General features: G+C 45.7%; 1 protein-coding gene across 2 annotated transcripts in view; it reads left to right on the top strand.

Annotated features, from left to right (window-relative positions):
• Positions 1-505: 505 nt before the first annotated feature.
• Positions 506-14,283, top strand: part of Sec11a (SEC11 homolog A, signal peptidase complex subunit) — a 34,623-nt gene continuing 20,845 nt past the window's right edge. Inside the window, exons 1-2 of one of the 2 annotated variants that reach the window (XM_055623136.1) lie at positions 506-923; positions 12,372-12,481. In XM_055623136.1, coding sequence (XP_055479111.1) covers positions 873-923; positions 12,372-12,481 — 161 coding nt within the window. In that variant the 5' untranslated portion in view covers positions 506-872. The remainder of the gene's footprint in view (positions 924-12,371; positions 12,482-14,283) is intronic. The other variant, XM_055623135.1, reaches the window with a different exon arrangement.

Here is a 14,283-nt window from a genome sequence, read left to right as displayed (position 1 = left end):
TTCGGTAGACTCCTGTCATACGTTCAATGCATATCCCATTTGTCTTTCTAAATGAGGATTGATCATCATACCCCATGTATTTTCTTTCATAGAGTTTCCTAACTTGGGAGATTCCAAAAAGTTCACTTTTCATCTCGGTAAATGTGAGGTTTCTACTACTAGTTGAAGCTACTCTCTTTCTCTTTAAATTCAAGTACTGATTGTGTGTATTATACGTGCCAGGCTGTGCGGCCACCACTGGGAATTTAACAGCGAACAAGACACCAAAGGTCTTCATACTCACAACCGCTTTTTCTGTGATATAATCCATATACCACACAATTCACCAATTCAAATCCGTGTGCGTGTTTGTGAGTCTGCGCATACAATGCTTTAAAAGCCACACAGCTTCCGGAAGCGTACCACAGCATGCTCTACCTGAAGACAAACAGCCAGGCAACACGTCCCGGGCCACACCCTGGCCCCGGCAGCGCGCAGGAAGCCGCCGGCTTCGCGCTGGCGCACACTCGGCTTTTGATTGGCCCGGCCTGCCCGAGGGGCAGGCTGCGGGCCTATCTAACCCAGGGTCACCGCCTTCGCGAGCAGCCACGGGCTGAACATTGAAAGCGAGCTTCGGCGGGTTCTCCCGCCGGTGAAGGCTAAGTCCTCCTTTGGAGAAGCCAGGCCCCAGGCTGTTCCAGGAGGGTCGCAAGTCCATCTCTGTCCATTCTCTGCAGCAGAGGGGCGGGGCCTCGCCTGCTCCCGCCCCGGAAGCGGAAGCTTAGGCGTCAGAGGGTCCTGTCCACTGTGAGCCCGGCCCGTGTAGCAGCGGTTCCTCCCGGCGATTCTATCGCGCCCTCTTGGCTGCGGGCTGTCGCGCACTGCATCTCACCATGCTGTCTCTAGACTTTCTAGATGATGTGCGGCGGATGAACAAGAGGCAGGTGAGGTTGGCCTCCCTCTTTGCCGGGGTTCTCTGGTCCCTTTGCCAGACCTCTGGGCCGGGTTGAGGGCCTGCGTGGGTCGGTCGCCTGTACGGATCATTCCTTTCTTTGAAGTCTGTAGCCAAGGCCTCTTTTCCTCCATTCATAGCACCAGATTCGGGGAGCGAGAGGGAAAGCGAGCCTTCGCGATCCCTTCCTCCCAAGAAAGCAGGGGAGTAAGTGAGAACTGTAGGGCGCTTTGTAAATGGGAGTTGGGGTTCCTTATTGTTTTGGACCCTGTAAGGCGGCAGACTAACCGTTTCTGATGTGGCTCTGGGGATGGCCATAGCAGGTCCCACAAGAGCCGTTTTGTTGCTTTCATAGCGTAGCCACCTTTCAGCCCAGCTAGACCTCGGTGGACTTCATCCACTTTAACTTGGGTCGCTCTGAACGCGGAGTTGAAGCAATTATGCCACTTGAGTGCCAGTTCCCTTAGCAGAAAAGTGACAGCTCTCAGAATCCTTGATGACAGATGACAGTGGCACAGAAATCTTGACATTTAGGTCTCCCGATTTTATCCTTAAACCTTACTCTTTTCTCATCTCCTAGTTCATGTGCTAAAAGGTACTGAGAACACTTACCGTTTTCGTTTTTACAAAAGATTTCACCTTTTTGTCTTCTGAACCTGGCGTGTATGGTGATTACTTTTGCAAGCAATTGATCTTTGCCCCCTCCCCACCTCTCTTTTTAGCATTTGGTATTAAGAATTTTCTCGACATGACTGTTAAGGTTTGTTTTTTGGAATGGGACATTCATCTTGCACTATTTATAATTATCCCAACTCTCCAGTTGGGTCATCAGAACACCTTTTGTTGTTTGTTTGTTGTGGAGGCAGGGTTTTCTCTGTGTATCAAGCCCTGGTCGTTCTGGACTTTGTAAACCAGGCCGGCCTCAAACTCACAGTGATCTGCCTGCCTCTGCCCCCCAAGTGCTGGGGCTAAAGGCGTGTGTCCCACATCAGGATGGCTTTAAGGAGTGGCTGTCACTTAGCTGTATTTTTCTTGAACTCTTATTTTGTTGCTGGGGGTTGGTCCCAGAGCTTTGCACATGTCCACAACAAGCTACCACAGAGCCATACTCCTACTCTTGAAAGACCTTATTTTTATTGCTTTACTCATTTTGAGAGAGTCTTGCTATGCAGTCCTCCCGCCTCAGCCTCAGGAGTGGTAGATTTATAGATAAGTCATCGCAGGACCTCACTGGCTAGACTGACTATCTACCTGTCTATTGTAAACCAAAGTCTCCATAGGTAGCCCCTGCTGCCTGGAACTTCACTCTGTATCCCAGGCTGGCCTTGAACTTGGAATCCTGCCTTTGCCTCCTGAGTGCTGCACTACCATGTCAGGCCCCCAGTTTTTTGAGACAGGTTTTTTTTGTGTAGCCTTGGCTGTCCTGGACTCACTTTGTAGACCAGGCTGGCCTCAAACTCACAGAAATCTGACTCCCTCTGCCTCCAGAGTGCTAAGATTACAAGTAACCATATTTTTAAAAAGTTTGTTTCAAATGTAGTGCCAAGAGTCATGCCTAGGGCCTTTTGCAAAATAGGCAAGTGCTCTGTCTAGGCAATTGATCTGTCACTGAGCTATATCCCCATCTGGAAAGACACCGCCCCCCCCGAGATAGGGTCTCATTGTGTAGGCCAGGCTGGCTTGGAATTTAGAGTTCTGTCTACCTTTGGCAACATATTGAAGGTATATCCCACCATGACTGGCTAGGTGATCCTACCCCCTCTTATTATGTTACCAGAATGATTTTGTGTATGTTTGCTGCTGGGTGTCTTGAGATAGAGTGTCTCTGTCCCTCCTGGAACTCACTCTGTAGACCAGGCCAGCCTGAACTTCATCTGTCTCTAACTCCAGTGTTGGAAGTAAAGATGTGCACTACCATCACCCAACTTACTCTTCCAGAGTCTAAGCATGTTCTCTACCAGTAGACTATATCTGGAACTCTTGTTTTTAATTTTTTTTTCTTACTTTAAGAAAAGTATGTATATTCACCATGTGGGTCCCTGGTTCTGGGTAAGCCAAAGGAAGGCCTTGGATCCTTTGGAACTGGATTTCTAGTGGGTGAGCTGCCATCTGGATGCTGGAAACCAAACCTAGCAAGTGGTCTCAACCACTAAGCTGTCTCCAGCCTTTACTTGCTTATTTTTATGAGTTATTATTGACTGTGAGCGTGAGTGTGAGTGTGTGAGAACATGGGCATCACAAGCTACAGAGTACACGTGAAGGACAGCTTTTGGGAGTTGGTTCTCTTCTACCACCTTCCTGGTTCTCTCTTGTTTCTGCCATACTGGGTACCCCAGAGTCCATGAATGTACAGGCTGAGCTGTCTGACTAGTTCCCCTTCCTCCCTTTTAAAATTATACTTATTTTGTGTGTGCGTATATGTGGATGGTTATGAGTGTGCCATGGTACACAGGTGGAAATTAGAGCTTGACTTGCAGCAAGAGTCAGAGCTTTCTGCCATGTGGGCTCAGGGATTCATTAGGCTTGGTGGCAAGCACCTTTACTGAGCTGTGCTGTTGGCTTGTCCCAGGGGTTTTGAAAGACAGCTTTGCCTTGAACCAAGCATGCTAGCACACATCTGTAGTCCTGGCGTTTGGAAGGGTGAGCTAGCCTGGCCAACATAATTGAAGGCTGGCATGTAATTAAAAGCAAAACTTTGTCCCACAAAGAGGAAACCAAACCAAACCAAAACAAAAAAAAGCCCTAAAACTGAAACCCATGGTGGTACACACCTGCGACCCCAGCACTTTGAAGGCGGAGTGTGGTATGTGTGTGAAGAATTCAGGGGTTACAGGATGATTTCTGGGAGTTGGTTCTCTCCCTCCATCCTAGGGGTCCTGGAGATCAAACTTAGCTTTTCAGGTTTCATCCAAGTACCTTAATTCTCTGAGCCATCTCTTCACACACATACCCAAGATCACCTTTTAACTAGGGCTTCTCTTAATCCACGAGGCCCAGATTTGTAGAGTGTACCTACTTCTGTGATATAAAGCCTTCTGAAAAGGTTAATATATTGTTAACACCGTGGAAGGGAAATTAAGAGCAGCCAGTGCTCCTAACCTCTGAGCTATTTCTCCAGCCCGGAAAGGGAGTTAAGAAAAGATAGCTGCACACAACTATAATTTTTACTTTGCAGACAAACTAGAAAAAGCAACCTCAAGAGCATAGGTGACAGTAAGCTAATAAAATAGAATGTGATGAATTTAGGACATTACTATTTCTATTATTAATATAATACAATTATATTAATTTTATTTTTGACTGTGTTAGAAATTGATTCCTGGGCCTCACACATCACTTGATTTATATGCATATTCCCTGGAACTACTTTTTTTTTTTTGCCATCTATCTATCTGTCTATCCATCTATCTGTCTGTTTGGGTGGGGGAACTAGCATGGGGTGTCTTCTATCCTTCTCCATCTTACTTCTTATAAGATATTAATAATTTTTACTCCAAACTCTTGAAACAAAGAGTAATTATCTAAACTGATACCCCTTTAGCCATGCATTGCCATCTTAAGATACAGTAGTAAACTTTGTGTGGATCTATAAGGCATCTATATGGAATCACTTGGGTAGAAAGGCTTTTTTAAAAAAGATTTATTTGTTCTGTCTGCATGTGCACCTGCATGTCAGAAGAAGGCACCAGATATCCTTATAGATGGTTGTGAGCCACTATGTGGTTGCTGGGAATTGAACTCAGGACCTTTGGAAGAGCAGACAGTACTCTTAACCACTGAGCCATCTCTCCAGCCCCAAAGATAGAAAGGCTTTTAAAATTATGGACCATTTTTAATATCTTCTTTTTAATTTATTTTATGTTTTTATCTAATAGAGAATTAAATCACCTTCCTCCTTCTATTTCCTTTTGCAAGCTCCTCCCAGGTACCTGTCCTCAAACCCTTCATGTCTCCCCCACTTTTAAGTTAATAGCCTCTTTTTCCTTGATTATTACCAGTACATACATACAGACATGTGTATATGGGATTGAGTGTGGGGTTGTGTATGCACAGATATCTATAAATAAAGCCTGCTCAGTCTATTTTTGTTGGTGGTGTATATATGATTTCAAGGCTGCTCTGTAAGGGGACTAGTCCCTGGGAGAGGGCAGTTCTCCTCCCAGAAGTCATTAGTTGTCTGTAGTTCTTTGTCTACGGGTGGGACCCCTTAAAACTTTCCCTCTTCCACCTTAACGTGTCCATTGTTCTGGTCTTGTTTATGGGGCTTTTTCTAGGAGAGACTGTTTCACCAAAGGCTTCCTGGAATTCTGGCCCTTACAGTCTTTCCACCTCCTTTGCTTTCTTTCTTTCTTTCTTTCTTTCTTTCTTTCTTTCTTTCTTTCTTTCTTTCTTTCTCTCTCTCTTTCTCTCTTTCGTTTTCTCGTTTTCTTTCTTTTTCTCTCTTTCTTTCTCAGTTTTCAAGACAGGGTTTCAAGACAGCCTTGGCTGTAGACCAGGCTGGCCTCGAACTCACAGAGATCTGCTTGTCTGCCTCCCTGAGTGCTGGGATTATAGCCAGACACCTTTTTGTGATGTTCTCTGAGACGCAGATGCGGAGCTATGCTGCAGAGTCTTCTGCTGGTGCAGGGCTCCCCACCCACTCTGGGTCTCTCAGTGTGTCCAGTTGTAGTTTTCTGGGATGGTCTCCATTTGCTGTAAAGAGAAGCTTTTTTTTTTTTTTTTTTCTTCGAGGCAAGTTTTCTCTCTGTAGCCTTGGCTGTCCTGTAACTCATTCTGTAGACAAGGCTGGCCTCTATTGTTTTTTGTTTTGTTTTGTTTTGTTTTGTTTTGTTTTGTTTTGTTTTGTTTTGAGACATAGGCTTGCTTTATAGCCTGGGTTAGTCTGCAACTCACTATGTAGCCCAGGCTGGCCTCAAATTCATGTTGGTTCTTCTAGTAGAACCTCTCAAGAGCTGGGATCACAAGCTTCAGCCATTACGCTTAGTTCCATTTTATTTTTATTTTTTCCAGCTTGGTCTCCTTTTGTTGCACAGGTTAGCCTCAAACACACATCTCCCAACATAGTCTCCCATATACAAAGATTGTAAGCATGAGGTATCACACCCAGCAAATTTAAATATTTTTGTTGCTTTGTCCTTCGTGTCCTATCACCATCTCCCTCCTCCTCCACTGCCAGCTGAGGCACAAAACCAAACTTAAACATTTAAAAATATTGAACTAGAGCTGGGCATGGACTCACAAGGACTCCCAGGACTCTGGAGGCAGAGGTGGGTGGGTCTCTGAGTTGTAGGCCAGACTTGAAGCTAGGGAGATGGCTGTGCAAGCATGTGCTGAAGTTTGGATCCGCACCAGCTGTGTGAAAGGCTAGGCGTGGCAGTGTGTAACTGTGAACTCGGTGATGGGGGCTGCTACAGGCGATCCCCCTGGGATTGTTGGCCAGACAGTTGAGCTAAAACGACAAGCTCCAAATTCAGTGAGAGGTGGTGTCTCTGCAGGTCGAGAGCACTGAAGAAGATTCAGTGTTGACCCCTTCACATGCCCACGTGGGTGACTGCGTCTGCACGCCTGCCTCACCACACAAATATGCACACTTCTGCAACACAGAACACACAGAGGTAACATGGCATTAAACTTAGTTATAAATATGACACCACTTTAATTTTTTCTTTTGAGATGTGTATGTGTGTGTGTGTGTGTGTGTATGTGTATGTGTGTGGTTGTATGTATTACACACTATAGAATTTCCTCCCTGCTAACCCTCTCATGCACTCCCTTTTTTACTTCTTTCAAATCCGTGGCCTCTTTTTCATTGTTACATATAAGTAAGCAACCATGTCTGTGTTTCTAAATACATAAATACAGACCGCTCAGCCCATATAAGGTTGCTTGTCTGTGTCTGTTTCCAGGGCTGACCATTGAGTTTTGGATAGCCAGTTGGTGTACTCTTCCCTTGGGGAAGATTAGTTTGCTCACTGTCAGCACGCCTTAGTTGCTTGTAGGTCTTTATCTAGGGTTGAGGCCTCACGAGCTTTACCCCCTTTCACATTAGCATGTGCATTGTTCGCGTCAGGCCTGGGCAGTCAGGCTGGTAAGACTTCCTAGGAAGAGTTTCTGACACAATCCCACGTAAATTTCCTGATCCTCTGGCTCGGATCTTCTTTCCCCCTCTTTCACAGTGATCCTCGAGCACTGGGTGCAGAAGTTGGCTTGTAGATGTGTCCATTAGAACTAGGCTCCCCACAGCTCTGCATTTTGATTGGTTGTAGTTCTCCCTGCCTGTTACAAAGAGGAGTACGGGGTGAAGACTACACTTACCTGTGGGTGTGAGGACAAGTATTTACAATGTAGTTAGAAGTTAGGCTGTTTTAGTGAAGTAGTGCTTGGATATGCTCTAAGATGCATGACTTTACTAGCCCTGGGTAGTTGGCTAGGTTTCTAGGATCAGTTGTGATTTCCCTCTTGTTGAGCAGGCCAGAAGTCCAATCAGAGAGCTGTTGGTTACCTCGAAGGTATGTGTGCCACTGCTGTGCCTTTAAGGTTATTGTACCGTGGAGGTCATTGTTGTGGTTCATGGGTATTGTAACAGGCTAGGACTGTTGGTTACTTCCATCCTTTGGAAGCTTGTGTAGTACCTTCTGGTACCAAGGAAGTTAGTTTCAGGGAGGGACCTTTCAAGTCAGATTCAGTGCGGGGTCTCGGGGCTTCGTATCCAGAGTACATGGTATCTTCAGCAATAGGGATTAATTTTCTCTTTTTAGGATTTACCTGCCCCCCCCCCCCCCCCCAAACACACCTTTTGAAAAAAAAATCTCATTAAAAAAAAAAAAAAAAAATGCCATGAGGCTGGAGGGATGGCTTAGTGGTTAAGAGTACTGTCTACTCTTCCAGAGGGCCTGGGTTCATTTCCCAGCACCCACTTGGCAGCTCACAACTCTCTGTAACTCCAGTTCCACGGATTCTCATACCAATGCACAGAGAATAAAATTAAATAAGTTGGGGCTTGAGAGATGGCTCAGTGATTAAGAGTACTGTCTGCTCTTCTGAAGGACCCAGGTTCAATTCCTGGCACCCACATGGCAGCTCACAACTGTCTGTAATGCCAATTCCAAGGGATCTGACACTCTCACACTAATGCACATTAAATAAATTGTATAAAAATACCATCTGAGAACTTTGATTATTCAACAGACTTTGTGGGGTTTTGATAGTGTGTGTGTGTGTGTGTGTGTGTGTGAGAGAGAGAGAGAGAGAGAGAGAGAGAGAGAATTCTCTGTATCTTTGAGACAGGGTCTCACTCTGTAGCCCGGGCTGGCTTGTAATTCTCTCTGTAGAGCAGGCTTGGTGATTCTCGGTGAATCTTAGTTATTCTCCTGCCTCCATTCCCCAGGTGCTAGGATTAAAAACATGAGTCCCGTGCTTGGCCCTGTTTGAGATTTCTTATTGACTCAGGGGTGTTGGCCGTGATGTAACTTGATCCATGTCAATCTGACTCATTGGAGTTGCTTAACTCCCCGATAGGCCATCTTTTCTCTTTGCACTGTTTTGTTGCCTGAAGAGCGTGTATGCACTACACAGGTGTCTATTGGAGTCCCTGAAGCTTTTTGTTTGTTTGCTTTGTTTGAAAGATAGGTTTTTATGTGCCCAGGCTGCTTAAAGATTCTCTGTATAGTCGAGGCTGACTTTAAGCTCCTGATCCTCCTACTTCCTAAGTCCCGAAATCCCTCATTGGCCACTGTGCTCCTCTTCTTTGCATTCTTACCCAAGACAGGCTATCACTCCGTAGCCGTGGCTGTCCTGGAACGCACAGAGATCCGTCTCCTGAATGCTGCTGTGAAGGTGTGCCCCACCTTGTCTGACGTGTGTACAATCCTTAAGACTTAAAGTCTTATATTGCTTGCATCTTAGGATTCCTGGCTCTGTCTTGCCCACATACAAGGTTTCTCTGTGTAGCCCTGGTTGTCTGGAACTCACAAGATCTGCCTGCTTCTGTCTCAAGTACATGTGCTGCCACCAATCTTTTTTTTTTTTTTTTTTTTTTTGAGACACGGCTTCTTTGTGCAGCCTTGGCTGTCCTGGACTCACTTTGTAGACCAGGCTGGCCTCAAACTGGGATTACTTGCATGCTCCATGGAGCCTGACATGATTATTCAACTCGTAATTGCTACCAAAATAGATATTTGAACTCAAAATAACAGCTTTCAGTTGCTGTTGTTAGTGGATTGACCCTTAGGGAAGAACCTAGAAGCTTGGTGATTCCCTAGATACCTGCCTGATATGAGTAACTGCAGTGAATGGCGATGGGTACTTCACAGAGTACACGCTACTTTCCCTGCCCTGGTACTAAGGAGTCAGTTTAGGGCTGTGGGCTTGTTGGGTGACTGTTCTTTCACTGAGCTACACTTTCTATTTTTCTGTTATGTTGAGACGGCAGTTTCCCTGAGATGCCTAGGCTCCCTGAAATTTAGGATCCTTTTTTTCAGCTTCCTGAGTAGCTGGGATCAGAGGGATGTGCCACCATGCTTGCTTGTTTTTCTTTCTCTACTTCGTTCTTTTTTTTTTTTTTTTTTGGTGACTTTTGAGACAGGGTCTCACTGTGTAGCCCTGGCTGTCCTGAAACTCAGTTTGTAGGCCAGGCTAGCCTTGAACTCACAGAGATTGCCTCCTGGGTGCTGGAAATAAAAGCGTGTGTACTATGCCCAGCTACTGGTTACTTTTTTTTTTTATTATTGAAAATGATTTTGATAATTGCATAGGATTAGGAAAAGCTATATTAGAGGGATGGTGTCAATATTCCTTAACTCTTGGAGAGGCAGTTCCTGGTGCAACATAGGGAAATCATAAGTGGGATTTTATTTTAATTTGCACTTTCCACCCACAGTTGCATTCATGAACATCCAGAAATCACTGTTTTTGAAACCGGGAAATCCAGCGGACAGTGCTTAGTGAAGTTTTTGTCACTGTTCCTTGATATTCTGCATCTTAATACTGTCCTCTCCGTGGACCTAAAAACATTATTTATTCCCACAAGCAGATGTGAATATGGAAGAAGAGCAGTGTAGCGCTTCCTCAAGGGTTGTCTTCAAGGAGAACAGAGCCTGAACACATGGACAGAAACTGCCTGGAAAACACAGTGTTCTAGTTTTATTTCTGTTGCTGTGATTAAAACACCCTGACAGAAAAGTGATGTAGAAGACTTCATTTGCTTTCTAGTTCCAGGTTACTGTTCATCACTGAGAAGGCAAGGCCAGACCTTAAGCAGCTAATCACACCGTATCCACAGTCAGGAGCGGAGAGAATCAAATGTACCCACGCAACCTGCTCATTCTCAGCCAGCCCCTCTACCCTTCTGCAGCCCAGGATCCGCGGCCCAGGGGAAGGTGCTGCCCACAGTGGTCTGGGTCGATTATCAGTCAAGACAACCTTCCACAGGCCCTCCCACATGCCAGTCTGACCTAGGTAGTTCCTCGGTTGACACTCACTTTTCCGGTGACTCTAGGTTTTGGCGTAGAGAATCCAAATGTCATTACTAGGCACAGTGGCCACTCCTGTAATCTTCATCATTCTGCAGCAGGAGGGTTACCATGTTCAAGGCCAGCCTGTGCTACATAATGATCCTCTGTCTCAGGAGAAAATTGTCACCGACCAGCTCTTCTGAATGGCTGGTGTGTGCAGGTGGGTGAGGCCACACTTGTCACTGAATCTGAGTCTGTCTGTGCCTGCTGGAGTAGGGCCTCAAAGGAGAACAGAAGAGGTAGACCTAGGGAAAGCAGGGGACTCGACAAGTGTCCTCACTCCCTGTAACCACTGTGACCTTCAGACATGATCACAGCTTCCCTTCCACCTTCCAGAGCTACCGGACGGCCCTTTTGGGGCAAATTTAATTCAGAACCATTCAGCCAAGGAGACATGGAAGCTGTGCTGATTTGCCCAAATTAGCAGAGTACAAAGCTGTTGTAGCCTGCTGCCCTTTGTCACCTTGGCATCTAGTACCTATTTTGATCATAACTCTCACATAAAGATGAACGCAGTTAGGTTTCTGATAGAATGTAACTTTTGTTTCTGTAATTGATCACATAGTCATAGCTATTTTCTTTTGTTGCTCTGTACAACCACAGAATTGAATTGCCTTTTCTAAGAAATGACTAGACCAGTATGTTCAAATAACCAGACCCTCATTGTTCAAAGTCAAACTATCAAAGAATATTATTAAACCTGTGAAAACACTGACCATGCCACCCACATGTCATCCAGCACTGGGAAACTGAAAAGAAGCTTAAAGGGTTAGCCTGGGCTTCATGAGACTTCTCAAATTTTAAAAAAATGCAGGGGTAGAGGATGGTGGCTGGAGAGATGGCTCAGTAGTTAAAACATTCATTGACTGCTCTTCCAGAAGACTGGGGTTCAGTTTCCAGCACCTAAATGGCAGCTCACAAGTGTCTATAACACAAGTTCCAGCGGATCTAACTCCTTCACATAGACATACATGTAGGCCAAATTTCAAATGAGCATAAAATAAAGTAATAAATGGATACTTTTTTTTTTTTTTTTTATAAAAGAGAGAATTAACTTTTAAGCTCCTTTCAGCTAGGCAAGGTGGAGCATGTCTGCAACCTTAGCGTTTGGCAGGAAGAATGCCAGTTCCAGGCCACCTGGACTATACAGTGAGACCCCACCTCCAGGATGACTTGGGGCTGGCTCAGTGGGTAAAGGGCTTGCCTAGCATGCCCACAGTAGTGCATAAATGGATATGATAAGGCTCGTCCAGCACTGTGGAGCTGGAGGCTCAAAGTTACCCCATGACAGCAATCTTCCTCTCCAGCCCGAACCTTCCAAATTAATAGCTACTATCATTTACTTTCCCGAGTGAGAATCTCTTGTGCTTGTTTTTAAACTCTTACATTATTTGGGGTATTTATTTCCTTCTATTAACCCTGTTACCCCAGGTGAGAGAGGGAAGGTTAGTGGGGAGAGGAGGCACAGACCCCTTTATTTCTCCTAGCAGTTAAGGGTCAGTGGGATTGGGGGGCCTATACCAATCTCCATCAGCAACAAGCGCAGCAGGCAATCTCCTCCATCTGTCCCGACAAGCCTCTGTACCACAAAGTGTCTCTTCAGTGTCTCTCCAGACCACCACACCATCCATCTCTTGCCTCTCCAAACTGCCACACCTTCTCTTTCTGAGCTCTAATATTTACATCTCTCAGAGTCCTAGACCACTCCCCCTCTCTGTGCCACACCAGGTAGGCTGCTGCCAGCTGGCAAAGACCATGCCCCACCAAGGCAATTATCACCTGTGGACAGACTAAAGCCCAAACTAAAATCCCACACTTGGGATTAAAACAAAAGCATATTTATATAATGCAACTGAGTTTTTAAAGAAACCAGAACGTCCATTACAGAGAATAATAGTGGATCTGATTTCTTCTCTTTGTTCTTACAGCTGTACTACCAAGTCCTAAATTTTGGAATGATTGTTTCCTCGGCACTAATGATCTGGAAGGGGCTGATGGTGATAACCGGAAGTGAGAGTCCAATTGTAGTGGTGCTCAGGTAACACTCTTAATTTTCAGGACATAGAATTGCATGGGATGGCGTGGGAGAAAATAGGGGTATTAAAAGAGTAGCTGTGGGGCTGGAGAGATGACTCAGAGGTTAAGAGCATTGGCTGCTCTTGCTCGAGATCCTGAGTTCAAGTTCCAGCAACCACGTGGTAGCTCACAACCATCTAAAAATGAGATCTGGTGCTTTCTGGTGTGTAGGTGTACATGAAGACAGAGCACTGTATACATAATAAAAAAATCTTTAAAAAAAAAAAAAAAGGTAGCTGTCTACCAGCTCCTTAGAAACTAGTACATAGGATCAGTTGCTACTCACTTGTGAGAAATACCATGGGAGGCCTTTCTACCCATTCCCCCAAGGACCTGGAGGGCACTGGAGCTCCATAAGGAGAGCAACAAAACCAAAAAAATCTAAGCCCAGGGGTCCTTTCTGAGACTGGTACTCCCACCAAGGACCATGCATGCAGATAACCTAGAACCCCTGCATAGATGTAGCCCATGGAAGCTCAGTATCTAAGTGGGTACCCTAGTAAGGGGAACAGGGACCGTCCCTGACATGAACTCAGTGGCTGGCTCTTGGATCACCTCCCCCTGATGGGGGAGCAGCCTTATCAGGCTCAGAGGAGGACAGTGCAGCCACTCCTGATGAAATCTGATAGACTATGGGAGGAGATGAGGGAGGAAGGGTGGGATTGGGAGGGAATGAGGGAAGGGGCTACAGCTGGGATACAAAGTGAATAAACTGTAATTAATATAAAAAAGAAAAATTAAAATTAAAAAAGAGAGAGTAGCTGTGTCTAAGTTCTTTAGAAACTGGTACCTAGGACAAAGCCTAGAAGGAGATCGCTTACTACTGGGTTGTGAGAAATACCATGGGAGGCCTTTCCATCCATTCCCCCAAGGACCCATATACTCTTCTTTAAAAACAGGTTGTTTGTGATTACACGTCTCTGTGTCTGTGTGGGGGGGTGTGCATGTGAATGCGGGTGTCCACATGCGAATTCGGGTGTCCATGGAGGCCAGAAGACATTCAGGGGGCTATGAGTTGCCCGACATGACAGGCGTATCAAACTCAGGTCCTCTGTAAGAGCCCTGTGTCCTCAACTCCCGAGCTATTTCTCCAGCCAGCACTCCCAACCCCAACATCCTTTCTATTCAGAGGTTGCTGTGTGCTGGAGGTGGTGGCACAGGCCTGCAATCCCAGCACTCAGGAATCAGAGGCAGGAGGATCAGGTGTTCAGAGCCAGGCTTAGCTAATTTCAGGGGCCACCTGGGCCCCCTGAGAACCCCATCTGAAAACAACAGCAGAAAAGGTTGTTATGAACTTGTGTTTCTGGCTCATCCCCCAAGGAAGTGTACTGTGGTCACTGTGCTGTATTTCCTGGGTTCTTCTGTCCTGCATCTTCTCCCTTGGGGATGTGAGGCCTGGGACTTAGTTCCTTAGGCTGTTGGGCGCCTCCACAGAAGGGTTCTCCTGCATCAGGTTTTCAGTGCTAGAAGCATCACTAAGTACTTCTATATTTTCTGTTGACCTTTGAATATTATTTCTCATCTAGACTCCAGGAATTTTGAAGGTAATAATCCGGTCTTTTGGGTGCAGCTAGCTGAATCCACCCCCCCCCCCACTCCCACCCCCGTTTCCTTCCTTATCTTTGCACTGATAAAATCTTACGGATTTCAAAGCCTAACTCAGCCACTGATATTTAGGACATAACTGTGTGGTCATTTAATTGAATCATTGTAGTCAGTCATTTAATTGAATCGTCGGTCTTACTTGGGGATCACCTTTGTAAC

Source organism: Psammomys obesus, unplaced genomic scaffold (assembly GCF_907164565.1).
Source record: "Psammomys obesus unplaced genomic scaffold, mPsaObe1.curated_primary_1811, whole genome shotgun sequence".
Lineage (NCBI taxonomy): Eukaryota > Metazoa > Chordata > Mammalia > Rodentia > Muridae > Psammomys > Psammomys obesus.
Note: the sequence above shows the minus strand (reverse complement) of the source record. Positions and strands in the feature narration are given on the sequence as shown.